This window comes from Rana temporaria, chromosome 1 (genome assembly GCF_905171775.1).
Source record: "Rana temporaria chromosome 1, aRanTem1.1, whole genome shotgun sequence".
NCBI lineage: Eukaryota > Metazoa > Chordata > Amphibia > Anura > Ranidae > Rana > Rana temporaria.
This window is the reverse complement of record NC_053489.1, coordinates 377,617,935-377,633,025: the sequence shown is the minus strand read 5'-3', so window position 1 is coordinate 377,633,025 and position 15,091 is coordinate 377,617,935. Positions and strand designations below refer to the sequence as shown.

The following is a 15,091-nucleotide window of genomic DNA, read 5'->3' as shown; positions in this document are numbered from 1 at the left end:
AGGCTTGCCCATCCACATCCAGGCCTGACACCGCAAGTTCTCCTTTTTCCTCCTATCAACCTTTCTTTCCTTCCTAACTGAAGTTGATGTTGGCTGTGTTGGCCTGGAAATAAAGCATTGGAAAAACCTTTGACTGTCTGGACCTCCGCTCACTACTTTGCTCTTGCATCACACCCCTAGACAACGCTAGGGTAACGTAATGTGCCGATCCCAACAATCAATCAGCGGCTCCTTCGGGGGTAGCACTACACGTGGGGGCTCGTAATCCGGGATTCGGCTGTTACCCTTCGCAACCACAAGTGAGTGACTATTTACTAAAGAGCGGAGAGAGTCCAGCGTTGTGTATTGAACTGTCCGGCGGAGAGGGAGTTAACCTCATTATCGCTGAGCTGGGGCGTGCGTGCATCACAGCACACACCTGCAACGTGTCCGGACAAGTTTTCAAGTGGGAGGAGTTACCCTCCCCTGCGCGAGACGTGCATTGGGGATTTCGCGCCAAACGAGTGACGGAACACCCACTTGCGTGCCAAGGAGCAGAACACCACTCGCCTCTAAGAAGAGCAACGTGGTGATGTCTGCCCCCCGACAACCGGGCGATGCCGCCCAGAGATTGAGGGCCCTGACCACTCCACCGGGGGTCTTCGACACATTTGTCCCATCCGGGGTGCCTGTGACACAGGTGTCCGCCTGACTACCCAGGGACAGTTCGTCCTCTTGTCCAGCGGGGGAACGGAGATGTTGGGGCTGGCCTGCCCCCACTGTGGGGATCTATCCGTGAAGATCCAGCCTTTTGCCCGATGCCAGGCCTACTTGTTTGTGGCTGTGTCGCCCACACAGGCTCCGAAGGAATATCGGGCAAATTTCATTAGTCACCCTCACCGCAGAGGAGGAAGCCATATGGCCGGAACCCTCCCCGTCGGTGCCAATTGTGGAACCAGAAGTTCGGGACCCTGAGGTAATCTCCATATCGTCCACTTTGACCCTGCCGTTGGCTACCTCGCCACCTTCCTCATTGGAGGTAAGCCCTGGAGACAACCCGGACTTAGAAAGTGTCCTATGCAGCGTGTCAAGCTCATCGTACATGACAAGCTCTCAGAGCGAGACCATGTCAGGGACGGCTACAACTTCCACTACGGTTTTTGTGTGGCATGCCCCTGTTGGAGAAGGACCCACTCCAGCCTCTTGCGGCTGTGGGCAAGGCCTACTCGCCCAGAGTTCCCCACCGGCAGAAGAGTGGCGCTTAATTGACTTTAATCTATTGCCAGATGACTCTATGATCAATGATTGTGACCTTCCCCCGAAGCCGAAGGACTTCAGGAAATCCGACACCTCTGATACTGTTCCACCAGCCGATAGATACCAACCTCCTAACAGACCGGTGACATCCAGCCCTCGCTATCCACGCCAGGAGGATAACGTACAACGCTGCTTCCGGTGCAAACAGTTGGGTCACTTCAAGCAGAATTGCCCCCTGAATGACAACACCAGGTCAAATTGTTCTCAACCTGGGTACCACCCACCAGCAGCAGCCCATTGTGTAGACTCGGCTTGGGATCTCCAGGAGCTGGGTCAGGAAGAACCATTGGGCACTTCTTACGAAGCCCTCATGGTACAATCTGTTATTACGGACAACAGGGAACACCATTGTCAGCTGGTCATGAGCGACAGCCATGAGCCAGAGGGGCCCTGGAGGGAGCTGGGCAGAAAAAGGTACCGCCGGCTACCCCCCAAGAAGAAGAGGTCCTGGAAGCTGTATAACAAGCGACTGGAGGAGAGGGAGTCGCAGCGGGCGTCCCAGATGCGGGCCGAGATGTTCGCCAAGGGCCCACCGGTGGCCCCTTACACCACCACCCAGTTCCTGATGATGAATGACCACGTGGAGAGCCTGCAGGACATGAGCAAGCAGGAGCTGATCCGTGAGTACATAGAGCTGGAGGAGTGCATAAGCCGCATGGAGGAGGAGAACCACCACCTGAGGTCACAGCAGGCTGACCCCCCCAGGCTCCATGAACTGGAGATGGAGCTGGAGAAGCTCAAAGAGGAGAACCGGCGGCTGCGGAGGGAGCATAGGGTGGCTGACCCTATGGGGCACTGATCCCCTTCCCCCCCCGAACTCTGAGCACCAGTGCTACAGCATCTCAACAAATATAACTTTTTCCTTTTTTTTTATGAATCTCCTGGGATTGTCACGCCAAACGGAGTTAACCTCGGACTAAAAGCTCTGAACCCGTCAACCCTACTGGACCAGGAAAGGTCCAACCGAGTTGCCGGAGCAGGGAGAAAAAGGGGGGCCATTGTAACGGATGCTTCAGTGTAATCCTCCCTGCTAGTCTACTGCTGTGTGTTAGAGGTGAAAGATGATTTCATGTGTGACTCATCTCTCTGTAAAGACTGTTCATATGTTAAATAAGGCTGGCTTTTGAAAGGCCTTTAATTGTGTGATAACACTGTCTACAACCTATTGATGCTCAGAGGTGTGAATAGGTGTCAAACTGGATGCGGAGACGAAATGTCTGCCTAGGGAAATCAGTGTGTGAAGGTGGTTTGTTTGTTATGCCCTTAATTAAGGAACGGGCAGTGATTAGACATGATAATTACAGGCCGGTGCCGACCGGTCTAGAATGTTTTAGTAATTAGCCCCCACTGTGTGTGGAAAGGGGGTGGAGATTTCATTGTTCTGTGATTGAGGATTTAGCTTGTAAACTGCATATATACTTAGCAGCACGCTGCCATTAAACAGTCTTGTTCCAGCCGTAAGCTCGGACTCATGTGTGCATTATTGGGCGATTCCAGGAATATTCCTCCACGTGGAATATTGGGTGATGTTCTTATGGAAGAAGGGAAGGTTGACGGGGATATCATTTTAATACCGTCACAGAATGCTCCGCCTGGAACGCACTGAGTGGGCCCAACCGACTGTCTGGAGGCCCCACGCCTGACCTGGCGAGTGGGCGAGTCAAGCTTTGCGTCTGTCGCTGCTCACTACCCCCTTGCCCTTGGTTGTTCCTGTTCCAAGGAGGGCACCGGACGTTTTGGTGTTGCTGGGTCGCGGGGACACGAAAATCCTGCCCAGATTGGCTCGCTTGTAGCATGTGGTGACCCGGAGAGTCGCCACTGAATACGGGTATGAGTATCCCTATGTGCCTCCCTCTCTCCTTTGCCAAATTGATCGGGAGGCTTGGTGCCAGGAGGCTATCTGGTCGTACCCAAGGGCACCCCATATCTTGGTAGGTGCAGATTCGAAGCTGCCTCAGTTGAAAGCCAGGTTTGAGGAATGCCATCGAAACTGGAGCTGGGGCCGTCATCTTTACCGGGACCGAGTTGTGCTGAGGTGCCCCGGGAAAGAGGATCAAGTCTTTAAAGTGCAACTCACTACACCGAGGGGAGATTTTGTTTGGTTGCCTGACCCTCAGTTTTATCGGTAAGGAGACCATGTGAACTGAGCCTGATTTGCTGACATTAGGGAAAGTTACGGACAAGTATGCCCTCCCCATTCTTTTGAACTGTGTTTTTTTTTCCCGGTTTCCCTTTTCCCCCCTGCTCTTCCAGAACCACATAAACTTTTGTGTAGAACTCTTGGGAGGGGTCAGGGTTCAGTCAGTTAGAATGGGGACCTTGTACAAACCTTTTGCTGCAGTACCAGCGCACTGACCACTAGGGGCAGTGAGCTGCACCAGGACTTTGCAGAGAAAAAAAAATATGTTGAGTTCTGCTATTCTGATTTCTTGCATAACCAGAGTATTTCTTCCATAGCACTTACAAGTCTTAAAACTCCAGGAGAGGGAAGAAGGCTTTGTGCTCAGGCTTGAGTCCACAGCTTCAAATCCTGAACTGAGAGATTGTGTGAAAACGCTATACATTTGAATGAGTTTTTCCCTACAGGTTTTTTTTTTTTCTCCTGTTTTTGGACCCACCTATCATCAACGCTGCAGAGAATGGGCAGCTAGATAGATACGGCTGTGTATGTTGTATGTCATTTATGATATTGTGATTTCCTGTGTGCATTCTGTCCTTTTCCTCTTTTCTCTCAGGTTGGTGTCAGGCCAGGATTCATGTTTGAATGCTTTGGACACTGGGGACCGTGTCAATTCAGGAGGGAGGAGTATGTAGCGCCCCCTTACTTTCAGTATGGGCACTACGCTAAAGTTAGTTGGAATGGGAGAGTTACATTGCTCCCATTCGTGATTTATCTAAATTGTGACTTCTGTCATTCCAGAAAGGTCTCCTGAGCCAGTCTGCATTCTAGGCCAGCAGTTGGCGCCAGAGGGGTTTCTGGCAGAGCAAGTGAGTGAGAAATTTGTAAAGCGCAACACATGCGAACTGAATTGCCTCTGGGCGCTGCAACCATTCCATGGGTAAGGAACCCCTTGACCTCAGAAGAGATGGGTTTTAATCTTTCTCCTGAAGGCCAAGTGGTCCGACTCCAGTCGGATGGTAGTTGGTAGAGCATTCCACAGTTGAGGTCCCTGGACTGCAAATCTTCGACCTCCTTTGGACTTCCCCAGCAGCCAATTGGAGGAGTTCCTCCCTCGCAGGGCACGCTGAGGGGTATATCTGTGAGAGGTGTCATGTGTTCTAAAATCTTCGCAAGGTCCTTGTGCCGGGTGCGGCATCCACCTTTAGGGTGCGCGCACCTATGGACCTCGCCGGCATGGCCCAACTGGCCAGGCTTACAGGCTTCACCGAGCCTCAACCGGAGGCGAAAGGGGACCCCAGTGACCTACTGGGTTCCAGGTTCCATTGAAACGGATCTCAGGCTGAGTGCCGAACCAATCAGGGATCTGGTGGCCGGGATGCTACAGGTACGCATTTCTGTCTATCGGAAGGATTCGCCCTATTCACTCATTTAACGGCGAAGAGTTTACAAATTGGTACTACTAAGGGCAGGCTTGCCCGTCCACATCCAGGCCTGACACCGCAAGTTCTCCTTTTTCCTCCTATCAACCTTTCTTTCCTTCCTAACTGAAGTTGATGTTGGCTGTGTTGGCGTGGAAATAAAGCATTGGAAAAACCTTTGACTGTCTGGACCTCCGCTCACTACTTTGCTCCTGCATCACACCCCTAGACAATGCTAGGGTAACATAATGTGCCGATCCCATCAATCAGCGGCTCCTTCGGGGGTAGCGCTACACATGTATAAAATTATAACAGTACAATTTTCAATGTCCACAATTAAATTAACCAAGACATTAACCAAGACATACAAAATTCATATCCCTTCCCACAAAAAGGATGCTGCTCTGTTATGACCTTACAGTTCCAGCAAAACTCGTAAATAACTGGTCAAGTGTTTAACAGGGTAGGACACAAGAATAGAAAGGACGCCGCACACCAGCAGCTCATCGAGCAAAGAGATAACGCGACTCCAAAGCCACGCAATGAGACGTTTTGCCCCATCCACCTGGGCTTAAATTGCAGTAGGATTAAGCCCTGTAGACGAGGCAAAACATGTTAGTGGGGCTTAGGAGGAGTCCAAGGGTAAGGCTCGTCACATCTCTGATGAGATGGCAGTGTCCTTTCTATTCTTAGATGCTTAATCTAGAAATCAGTAAAGCATATAACAGTCTGCGCCCACACAGACACCGGACTGGTTTATCATTAGTACACCTCGAGCAGCACTACAAGTTTCTATATGGTATCACGAGAAAACAGGGTGGGAGCCAGCCGCAGCACAAGTGTCAAGTCTACTGAGACTACACAGACATATAAGATAAATAGCAGCCATTTACCCTTCTCTGCATGTTCCAAAGTGAAAGCTGCATAAACTAAACCTGTCAGAAGTGATCCACGTTAATTGTCATTGCCAATGCTTTTCTGAAGCAGACAATTATACTGAATCTATCTTCACAGGTCTCTTATAACATTTACATATGGATCTTTTTTAACAGAACATATGGAATTATTAAAGTGGTTCTAAAGGCTGAAGTTTTTTTCACAGAGAAGAAGAAGAAGAAAAAAAAAAAAAAAAAAAAAAAAACCCTTCATCATGCAAGCTTCCCCCTCTTCCAAATACTTACATGGGCCAGCAATGTGCATGAGAGCAGCAGCTTTCCTGGCTCTCTACCTCCTCACTGGCTAAGACGCAGCTGTCCATCACAGCCATAGAGTATGGAGCAGGGCCGAGCTTTGCTCTGTCTCTTAGACACAGAGGCAGCTCGGGAGCGAGCATGCACAATTTGCCCCCAGAGCAATCAGCTTGCTATAGAGGCACTCAGGGAGGAGCCTGGAGTGCCAGGGGGAGACCAGAGAAGAGAAAGATCTGGGCTGCTCTGTGAAAAAACATTACACAGAGCAGGTAAGTAGAACGGGTTTGTAAAAAATTTAAATAAATGGCTGAAGTTTTACAAACCCTTTAAAATCTTAACATTATACAATATTGCAACACAAAGTATGGAATGTAAATATAACATTTAAGGGAGGGGACAAACCGTGTTAATAACGTGTACCTGATGCTTCCAGTTCATCTTGATTGCCCGATACATCATCGAAGCATAAATCAATAAGAAGAACATGGCCAACATCCGTGACCACTGCAGCAACGCCAAAGAACCACCTCAAACTTTGATGAAAATGTTGTGTGCTTGCGCTAGGTCCACCATGATTGATTATAGGTTCAACAGAAGTTACCTAAGTTTGCATTGAAATCAAAAAATGGGAAGTGGAATGTTAGTCATAAAACCCCTTTGCAAAGTATATTGTTATATCTTAGATATAGCAGCCCTATGTAAAAAAAAGTACCTGCTATACAGACACTGCTGACATTTTAGCAAATTACAGCCCGATTCCTAAAACCGAAAAACTAAAATTTCCCATTATTTTCATTCCGAACATGTACTGAGGGGAAAGCTCCTTAGTAGATACAGTTTACATTAAAACCCTGATAGAAACTATAAACATTCCAACCCGTTCTACCTAAAATTAAAGGTTTTGGATTCAGTGCCCTTAGATTATTAGATTTGCCCCATTTTCCATCTTCTGTCCTCACTCCCATCTTTGTTTGGAGTATTATCGAAAGTGCCAATAGACCCACTGAGGTGATGGTGATTATCTGTCAGCACAAATCCACTGCAGAGACTGTTCTGGAGCCATTTTATTCACTTATTCAGCATTGAAGGATTTTATACTTATGTGCATGTGGACTTTTCCTATACATTTTATACAATCACCATTTGTCACTTATTCACTGGAGATTATTATGAATTATACATTTATATTTTAGTGCCAGTGAAGGAGCTTGCGAACGCTGCATTGCTGGAATGAAGCAGAGTACTTGTGGACTTTACTTCCACTTTAACAACCTCAGCAGGGCTATAGAACATAACTTGTGAAGAAAACCAAGATCATCCATGCAATAAATGAACACATTTAAAGTACATAAAAAAAAAAAAAAAACATTAAGTACATACCAAACCGGGAAGTACAACAGCTTTAACTACTCTTGAAATGCCAACATCATATAGGCAGAGAACACTGCTTTTGGCTTCAATTAGTCCCACAAGTAATCCAGTCCTCTTCTGCCATGAAAACTCTTTGACAATAATAATAGTAGGAGGTCGTCTACTAGTCACTCCGTTAAAATGGTAGGCAGAAAGCCTTTCACCTGTTAAAGCATTAACAACTTCCAGCTGAGGTCCACAAGCCAGCCAAGCTAGTCTAGCTTTGGAGCCTAGTTCAAAACATGAGAAAGAAATTACCAAAAATGTAAATGTAGCACTGGTATTTTTGTCATGTAATGCTAAAGATTGCATACCACTAGAGGGAGCCAAATGCCAATGTGAACTTTAACTTACACATGCAGAGCAGAAAATGTTTATTGACTGTGAAGTGACTCACTTACCCATAATGCTCACTCACTTACCCATGAACACTAAATGGCTGAACTGCATGCTGGGTGGGAAATAAAAGGCAGAGTGCAGCCATTTTCTGTCTCTTCTGGATGCATGGTCTGCCTGCAAGGATCTGTGAAGGAGTGTTGAGAGGGCCTACATCGTGCAGAGCAGAACAACATCCATTGACTCTGCCTTACCACAGTGTGCTGGAGAGGCAGTGTGATCGGGTCTGAGGACCCTTGACGGAGCAAAGTGGATGTCCGGTTTGCTTGCGGAGCGGAGCAGTGCGACAGTGCTGACTGGCAGCAGGACTGAGACAGCCGGAGCGGAGGTTCACAACTTTCCAGACCTGGTGTGGTGAGAGGGCTGTCGCCCAGAAGTTATTTAACACCCGTAACACACTAAGGCCGGGTACACACGGACAAACATGTATGGTGAAAGCGGTCCGTCGGACCGTTTTCACCATACATGTCTGCCAGAGGGCTTCTGTACGATGGTTGTACACACCATCGTACAGAAGTCCGCGCGTAAACAATACGCGGGGCGTGTCCGCGGTGTCGCCGCGTCGATGACGCGGTGTCGCCGCGACAATGACGCGGCGACGTGCGCGGCCCGCCTTTAAAATGCTTCCACGCATGCGTCGAAGTCATTCGACGCATGCGAGGGACGGCGGGCGCCTGGACATGTACGGTAGGTCTGTACCGACGACCGTACATGTCCGAGCGGGCTGAATTCCAGCGGGCTGTTTTAAAACAAGTCCAGGAATATTTGTCTGCTGGGAAAAGGCCCGGCGGGCAAATGTTTGCTGGAATTCGGCCCGCTCGCGCCCACACACGACCAAACATGTCTGCTGAAACTGGCCTGCGGGCCAGTTTCAGCAGACATGTTTGCTCGTGAGTATGGGGCCTTAGACTCATTTCACAGTGTTGCTGGGACCTGTAGTCCTACGGGGAGGTCTCATTCAAATAGACTGAGTTCAATCAGGTTTAAAAGCCTATGCTTCATTGAGGGCTGACTGATGATTAAGTTATACCTACTCCGAAGGCATCTACAAGTGTGTTGTATAGCAGGAATTGTTATCACTCTTCAGATATGTTACTTCATTACTTGTTAAACCATTGGATTACAAACACTGCAGTATAATCGCTAGCCGAAGAAAAAGAAGACCAGAGACTACACTTCTCATTGGGAGGGTTTGTGCTGTGGATACAGTAAGACAAAAGGCTGCCTTATACCTCAGGGGAAGCTCTTGAGAAACTGTATTGTGCTGTGTTGATATCTTTGCATTGGTATGTTTGGTGCGGCCGTACTGGAAGTGGGAAGGTGACCAGTGTCAAGGCATTGTCACTCTGAGCACTAGTCCCACTTGGAGACGCACCGCAGTAGAGGCTCAAGGGACCTTTAAGTGTTAATAACTTGTGTACACTCATTGCACTATTATAGTAAGTTGTATGTTGATACAGTTATTATAACTACTGTCTCTATACTAGTTCCAGTAAACTTACATTTTGGTTGATCACAATTGGTGTGAGGCTTGTTCATTATTCTAACAGGTGGAACAAGGGATGCCCAGATAGCGATAAAGGTACACTATATACACACTGTTATGTGGGGTTGTTCCGTTTAGTGAAGGTTTCACATCCACACTGTTACACAGCTGTGTCAAGCGGGTTGAGACGAATTATTTGGGGGTAGAAAAGCAGAGTACAGGCCCAATCAATTACCAGCAGCTCCTTCGGGGGTAAGTGCTACATAAACAAAGATGTGTCACAAGGAAAGCATTCCTGCAGCTCTTAAATAGAGATGTACAGAACTGTTCGCCGGCGAATAATTTGCGGCAATTTCTGCGCGTTCGTGTTCGCCGCTGCGGGCGAACATATGCAATGTTTGATCCGCCTCCTATTAACATTGAACAAACTTTGACCCTCTACCTCACAGTCAGCAGACACATTCCAGCCAATCAGCAGCATACCCTCCCTCCCTGACCCTCCCACCTCTAGGGCAGCATCCATTTTAGATTAATTCTGAACCTGCATTCTTAGTGAGAGGAGGGACAGAGTTGCTGCTGCTGAATTTATAGGGAAATCTATAGCTAGACCAGTGTTTTCAGTGTCCACTCCAGTCCTGAAAGACTCATCTGATCTCTGCTGCAAGGACAGCACCCCAAAAAGCCCTTTTTAGGGCTAGTATATCAGTCTGCTTTTTTTTTCTCTGTAATCTAATTGCAGTTGCCTGCTAGGCAGCATGTGTGTGTCAGGATCACAGCGTACACTATGCCCAGTGCCACCCACCACTCATCTATCTTGGTGGCACAGTACATAACATTAAAACAATTTTTTTTTTTACTGCAATAGAATAGTAGTCAGTTGCCTGGCTGTTGGCGTGTGTCAGGGGTACAGCGTACACTGTGCCCAGTGCCACCCACCACTCATCTATCTTGGTGGCACAGTAGAGAACATTAAAAAAAATATATATTTGACTGCAATAGAATAGGAGTCAGTTGCCTGGCTGCCAGCATGTGTCAGGGGTACAGCGTACACTGTGCCACCCACCACTCATATCTGGTGGCATAGTAGATGAAATAAAAAATAAAAAAACACAATTTTGACTGCAATAGAATAGCAGTTAGTTGTCTGCAGGTGTGTATCAGGCCTACATCGTCTACTCTGCCAACTTCTGCCAGTGCACAGTGCCACTCATATCTGGTGTCACAGTAGCTTGCACGCATAGTACAACTAAACAAATAAAAAAAAATGACAGGCAGAGGCAGGCCACCCACAGGGGCTGTCGTGGTGCTGTGATTCCCTTTGGCCCTAGAATAATGCCCAGTGTTCAGAGGCCACGTACCCTGAACTCCAAAAGTTCTGAGGACATAGTTGACTGGCTAACACAGGACACCCATTCTTCTACAGCTTCCGCTCATAACCTTGACACACCATCTTCCTCCAGCTCAGCTTCGGGCACCTCTCAAGTTACCACTCGCCCGCATGCCGCCACCACCAACACCACCAACACTAGCATCACAGCTGCTTCACTTGATCTGTCAGAGGAGTTATTTACACATGAGTTGGAAGAAATGAGTAATGCGCAACCATTATTGCCAGAGGTTGTAGATAAAAAGGGATATGACTCAAGTCAGGCAGCATTACACACATGGATGTATGGTGTGATGATGATGTACCCGCTGCTGCTTCCTTTGCTGAGTTGTCAGATACAAGTGAAGTGGTTGATGATGACGATGTGTCCGGGGATGTCACGTGGGTGCCCGCTCGAAGAGAAGAAGAAGAACAGGGGGAAAGTTCAGATGGGGAGACAGAGAGGAGGAGGAGACGAGTTGGAAGCAGGGGGAGGTCGTCGCAAGGAGCTAGTGGCACAGTCAGACAGCATGTATCAGCACCCGGGGTCAGCCAGACAGCATGCCAATCAACGCATGCTGTCACCACCACCAGAATGCCGTCTTTGCAAAGCTCAGCAGTGTGGCATTTTTTTGTGTGTCTGTCTCTGATAACAGAGATGCCATTTGCAACCTGTGCCAAAAGAAACTGAGTCGTGGGAAATCCAACACCCACCTAGGTACAACTGCTTTGCGAAGGCACATGATCGCACATCACAAACGCCTATGGGATCAACACATGATGAAGAGTACAAGCAGCACACAAGCTCAAAGCCACCATCTTCCTCCTGGTGCAGCATCTTCAGTCACGTCAACCACTGTTGTCCTCGTTGCCCCCTCTCAACCATCCGCCACTGCGTCTCTCACCTTGAGCAGTTCCTGCTCATCTCCCCACAGTCAGGTGTCTGTCAAGGACATGTTTGAGCATAAGAAGCCAATGTCACAGAGTCACCCCCTTGCCCGGCGTCTGACAGCTGGCTTGTCGGAACCATTAGCCCGCCAGCTTTTACCATACAAGCTGGTGGAGTCTGAGGCCTTCAAAAAATTTGTAGCTATTGGGACACTGCAGTGGAAGATACCCAGCCGAAATTTCTTTTCACAAAAGGCAATCCCCAACCTGTACTCCATTGTGCAAAAGGAAGTCATGGCATCCCTGGCACAGTGTTGGGGCAAGGGTCCATCTGACCACCGATACCTGGTCTGCAAAGCATGGTCAGGGCAGGTATATCACCTACACTGCACATTGGGTAAACCTGCTGATGGCTGACAAGCATGTAATGCATGGCTCTGCAGAGGAGTTGGTGACACCACCACAACTTTCAGGCAGGTCTGCTGCCACTTCCTCTACTCCTCCTACTCCATCCTCTTCGATAACCTCCTCGGCTGAGTCCTCTTCTGCTGCTGCATCTTGCTCCACATTAGCTGCACCCCCCCCCCCAGCTCCCCAGGATACCACATCACGGATACGACAGTGTCATGCCGTCTTGGGGTTGACTTGCCTGAAAGCAGAGAGTCACACCGGACCAGCACTCCTGTCCGCCTTGAACGCACAGGTGGATCAGTGGCTGACTCCGCACCAACTGGAGATCGGCAAAGTGGTGTGTGACAACGGAAGCAATTTGTTGGCGGCATTGAATTTGGGCAAGTTGACACATGTCCCGTGCATGGCACATGTGATGAATCTGAATGTACAACGCTTTGTGCATAAGTACCCAGACTTACAGGATGTCCTCAAGCAGGCCAGGAGGGTGTGTGGCCATTTCAGACTTTCCTACAGGGCCATGGCGCACTTTTCAGATATCCAGCGGTGAAACAACATGCCAGTGAGGCGCTTGATTTGCGACAGCCCGACATGTTGAAATTCAACACTCCTAATGTTCGACCGCCTGCTCCAACAAGAAAAAGCCGTCAACGAGTATTTGTATGACCGGGGTGCTAGGACAGCCTCTGCGCAGCTGGGAATTTTTTTGCCACGTTACTGGACGCTCATGTGCAATGCCTGTAGGCTCATGCGTCCTTTTGAGGAGGTGACAAACCTAGTCAGTCGCACTGAAGGCAGCATCAGCGACATCATCCCATTTGTTTTCTTCCTGGAACGTGCCCTGCGAAGAGTGCTGGATCAGGCCGTAGATGAGCGAGAGGAAGAGGAAGAGTTGTGGTCACCATCACCACCAGAAACAGCCTTACAACCAGTACATAGCACACGCCTGCATTCTACAACCTGTACATAGCACACGCCTGCATTCTACAACCTGTACATAGCACAAGCCTGCATTCTACAACCAGTACATAGCACATGCCTGCATTCTACAACCAGTACATAGCACACGCCTGCATTCTACAACCTGTACATAGCACAAGCCTGCATTCTACAACCAGTATATAGCACATGCCTGCATTCTACAACCTGTACATAGCACACGCCTGCATTCTACAACCAATACATAGCACACGCCTGCATTCTACAACCAGTACATAGCACACGCCTCCATTTTGCAAGCCCCCCTACACAGCAACCTCCCCCTTCTCTACCAGACCAGCACAGTCAGAATGGCAGAGGGCAGACACACCAACCTCTTCTCACAACCCATACACCCCCCTATTATAAGCTCACCTGGGGCTCTCAGTTTCAGACTCCAGAAGTTGGTGTGGACACAGTGTGTAACAGCAGCAGCCACCCCCACACTGAATGACACTCAGCTGGCTTCTCAGCAGTGGTGGGTGGAGCTAGCAGGGGAAAACAGAAACCAGACCATACCATTTCGGCCACAGCACTGGGGGTGTTCCAGCTAACAGAAAAAATACTAAACAGAGCAGTCAGATGGGGGGGGCGTGGCCACGATGTGAACGGGAGCAGACGTGCGTTAGCTGGGCTCCGCTCTTACCCTCATCCTGACTGACTTCCAGCGCAGATTCCTGCTTCCAATACCCGCTTGACAGGCACCCTGGGGCGGAAGAAGGCACCAGCTACCCCGAGAGCCCCTCCGCTGTCGCCGGGTAAGCTCCGCTCGTCCTCGACGCCTGGAGCACGGGCAGCAGCGGCCATCTTACCCACGAGGCTTTCAGCTATAGAGATGTCCGTCGATTTCCCAGCCCTGCCTAATCCGTCGGCATCGCAAGCCGCCTCACATGCTGAACTCCTGGCAGCCATCAAGGAGGGCCGGGATTCTGTGATGGTGAAGATCGATCACCTAGTGGCGGATGTGAGCCTCAGGCATGACATGGACAAATTTAGGGCCCGGTTCGCCGAGGCGGAGGGCCGCATTTCGCAGCTTGAGGATTCTACCAGGGTAGACTCAAGAGACCTTCATGCCCTGCAGCTACAAGTAAGAGCCCTTCAGGAGAAGTCCATCGACACCGAGAATAGGCTCCGGAGAAACAATATCAGGATCCTGGGCCTCCCGGAGCGGGCGGAAGGCCCCAAGCCTGCGGAGTTCACTGAAACCTCTCATCTCCCTCCTGGGCCTACCAGCTATGCCACCTACGTTTGTGGTTGAATGGGCACACAGGGTTCCCCCCAAGCCTCCGGTCCCCGGGGCCCCTCCGCGGCCTTTCCTGCTTCGCCTACTTAACTACCGTGACAGAGATCGAATCCTGGCGGCTGCCAGGGAGAAGAGGGATTTGATGTTTGAGGGAGCCAGGATCATGCTTTTCCCGGATTACTCTCCTGAGGTGCAACGCCAACGCCGCTCTTTCACTGAGGTGAGAAGGAACCTGCGTGACCAAGGCCTCAAGTTCAGCCTGCTGTACCCCAGTAAGTTGCGGGTGATAGACGGGGACCGCACGCGCTTCTTTACGGATCCGGAGGCGGCTATGTCCTGGCTGGAGACCCGCTGATGGAGCATACCTCGTGGCAAGTATCGAGACCAGTTTTCTGATTGTCCCTGGGTCACCCCTTCCTCTTCTTCCCACCTTGATGGTATCCTTGTTGGTGGGCTACAGCTTCGGGGTTTCAGATGGGGATCAGCTCTCCCCCCCCCCCCCTTGTTTTTTCCCCCTTTTTTTTTGTCAGTGCTGACTAATTTTTACATTTGTTTTTCCTTTTATTTTACTATACCATTGCCATCCGTTGCAAGATGGCTGATGCCGTCCCTGATCCCAAATCCTGCTGTTACAGGGGGGCGAATATGCATGTGTCCCTCAAGAGGTATTCTCTCTACATTGTGAACCGAGATACGATTCCCCCCATCGTTTCATCTTTTTATTATTTCATTTATTTACTTTCTCCTCCCCGTTTTGCTGGACTGTCCTCCTTCCGCTGCCTTCCGAAACGGGGGTCTTTACCCCCCGCATCTCGGCCCCCGTGCCCTGCTCAGGCCTGGAATCTGCCCATTCCGATGTTTTAGAGCTGGTTACCCAGCGCGTGGAC

The 15,091-nt window shown here is 49.6% G+C and overlaps 1 protein-coding gene across 1 annotated transcript in view; it reads right to left on the bottom strand.

Annotated features, from left to right (window-relative positions):
• The window catches only part of LOC120928965 (protein ELYS-like), a 192,765-nt gene extending 184,837 nt beyond the window's left edge, over nucleotides 1-7,928 (bottom strand). The window contains 2 exon segments of the mRNA XM_040340111.1: nucleotides 6,447-6,627; nucleotides 7,407-7,928. Of these exon segments, the coding sequence (XP_040196045.1) occupies nucleotides 6,447-6,627; nucleotides 7,407-7,748 (523 nt within the window). The 5' untranslated portion in view covers nucleotides 7,749-7,928.
• Between the last annotated feature and the right edge of the window lie 7,163 nt (nucleotides 7,929-15,091).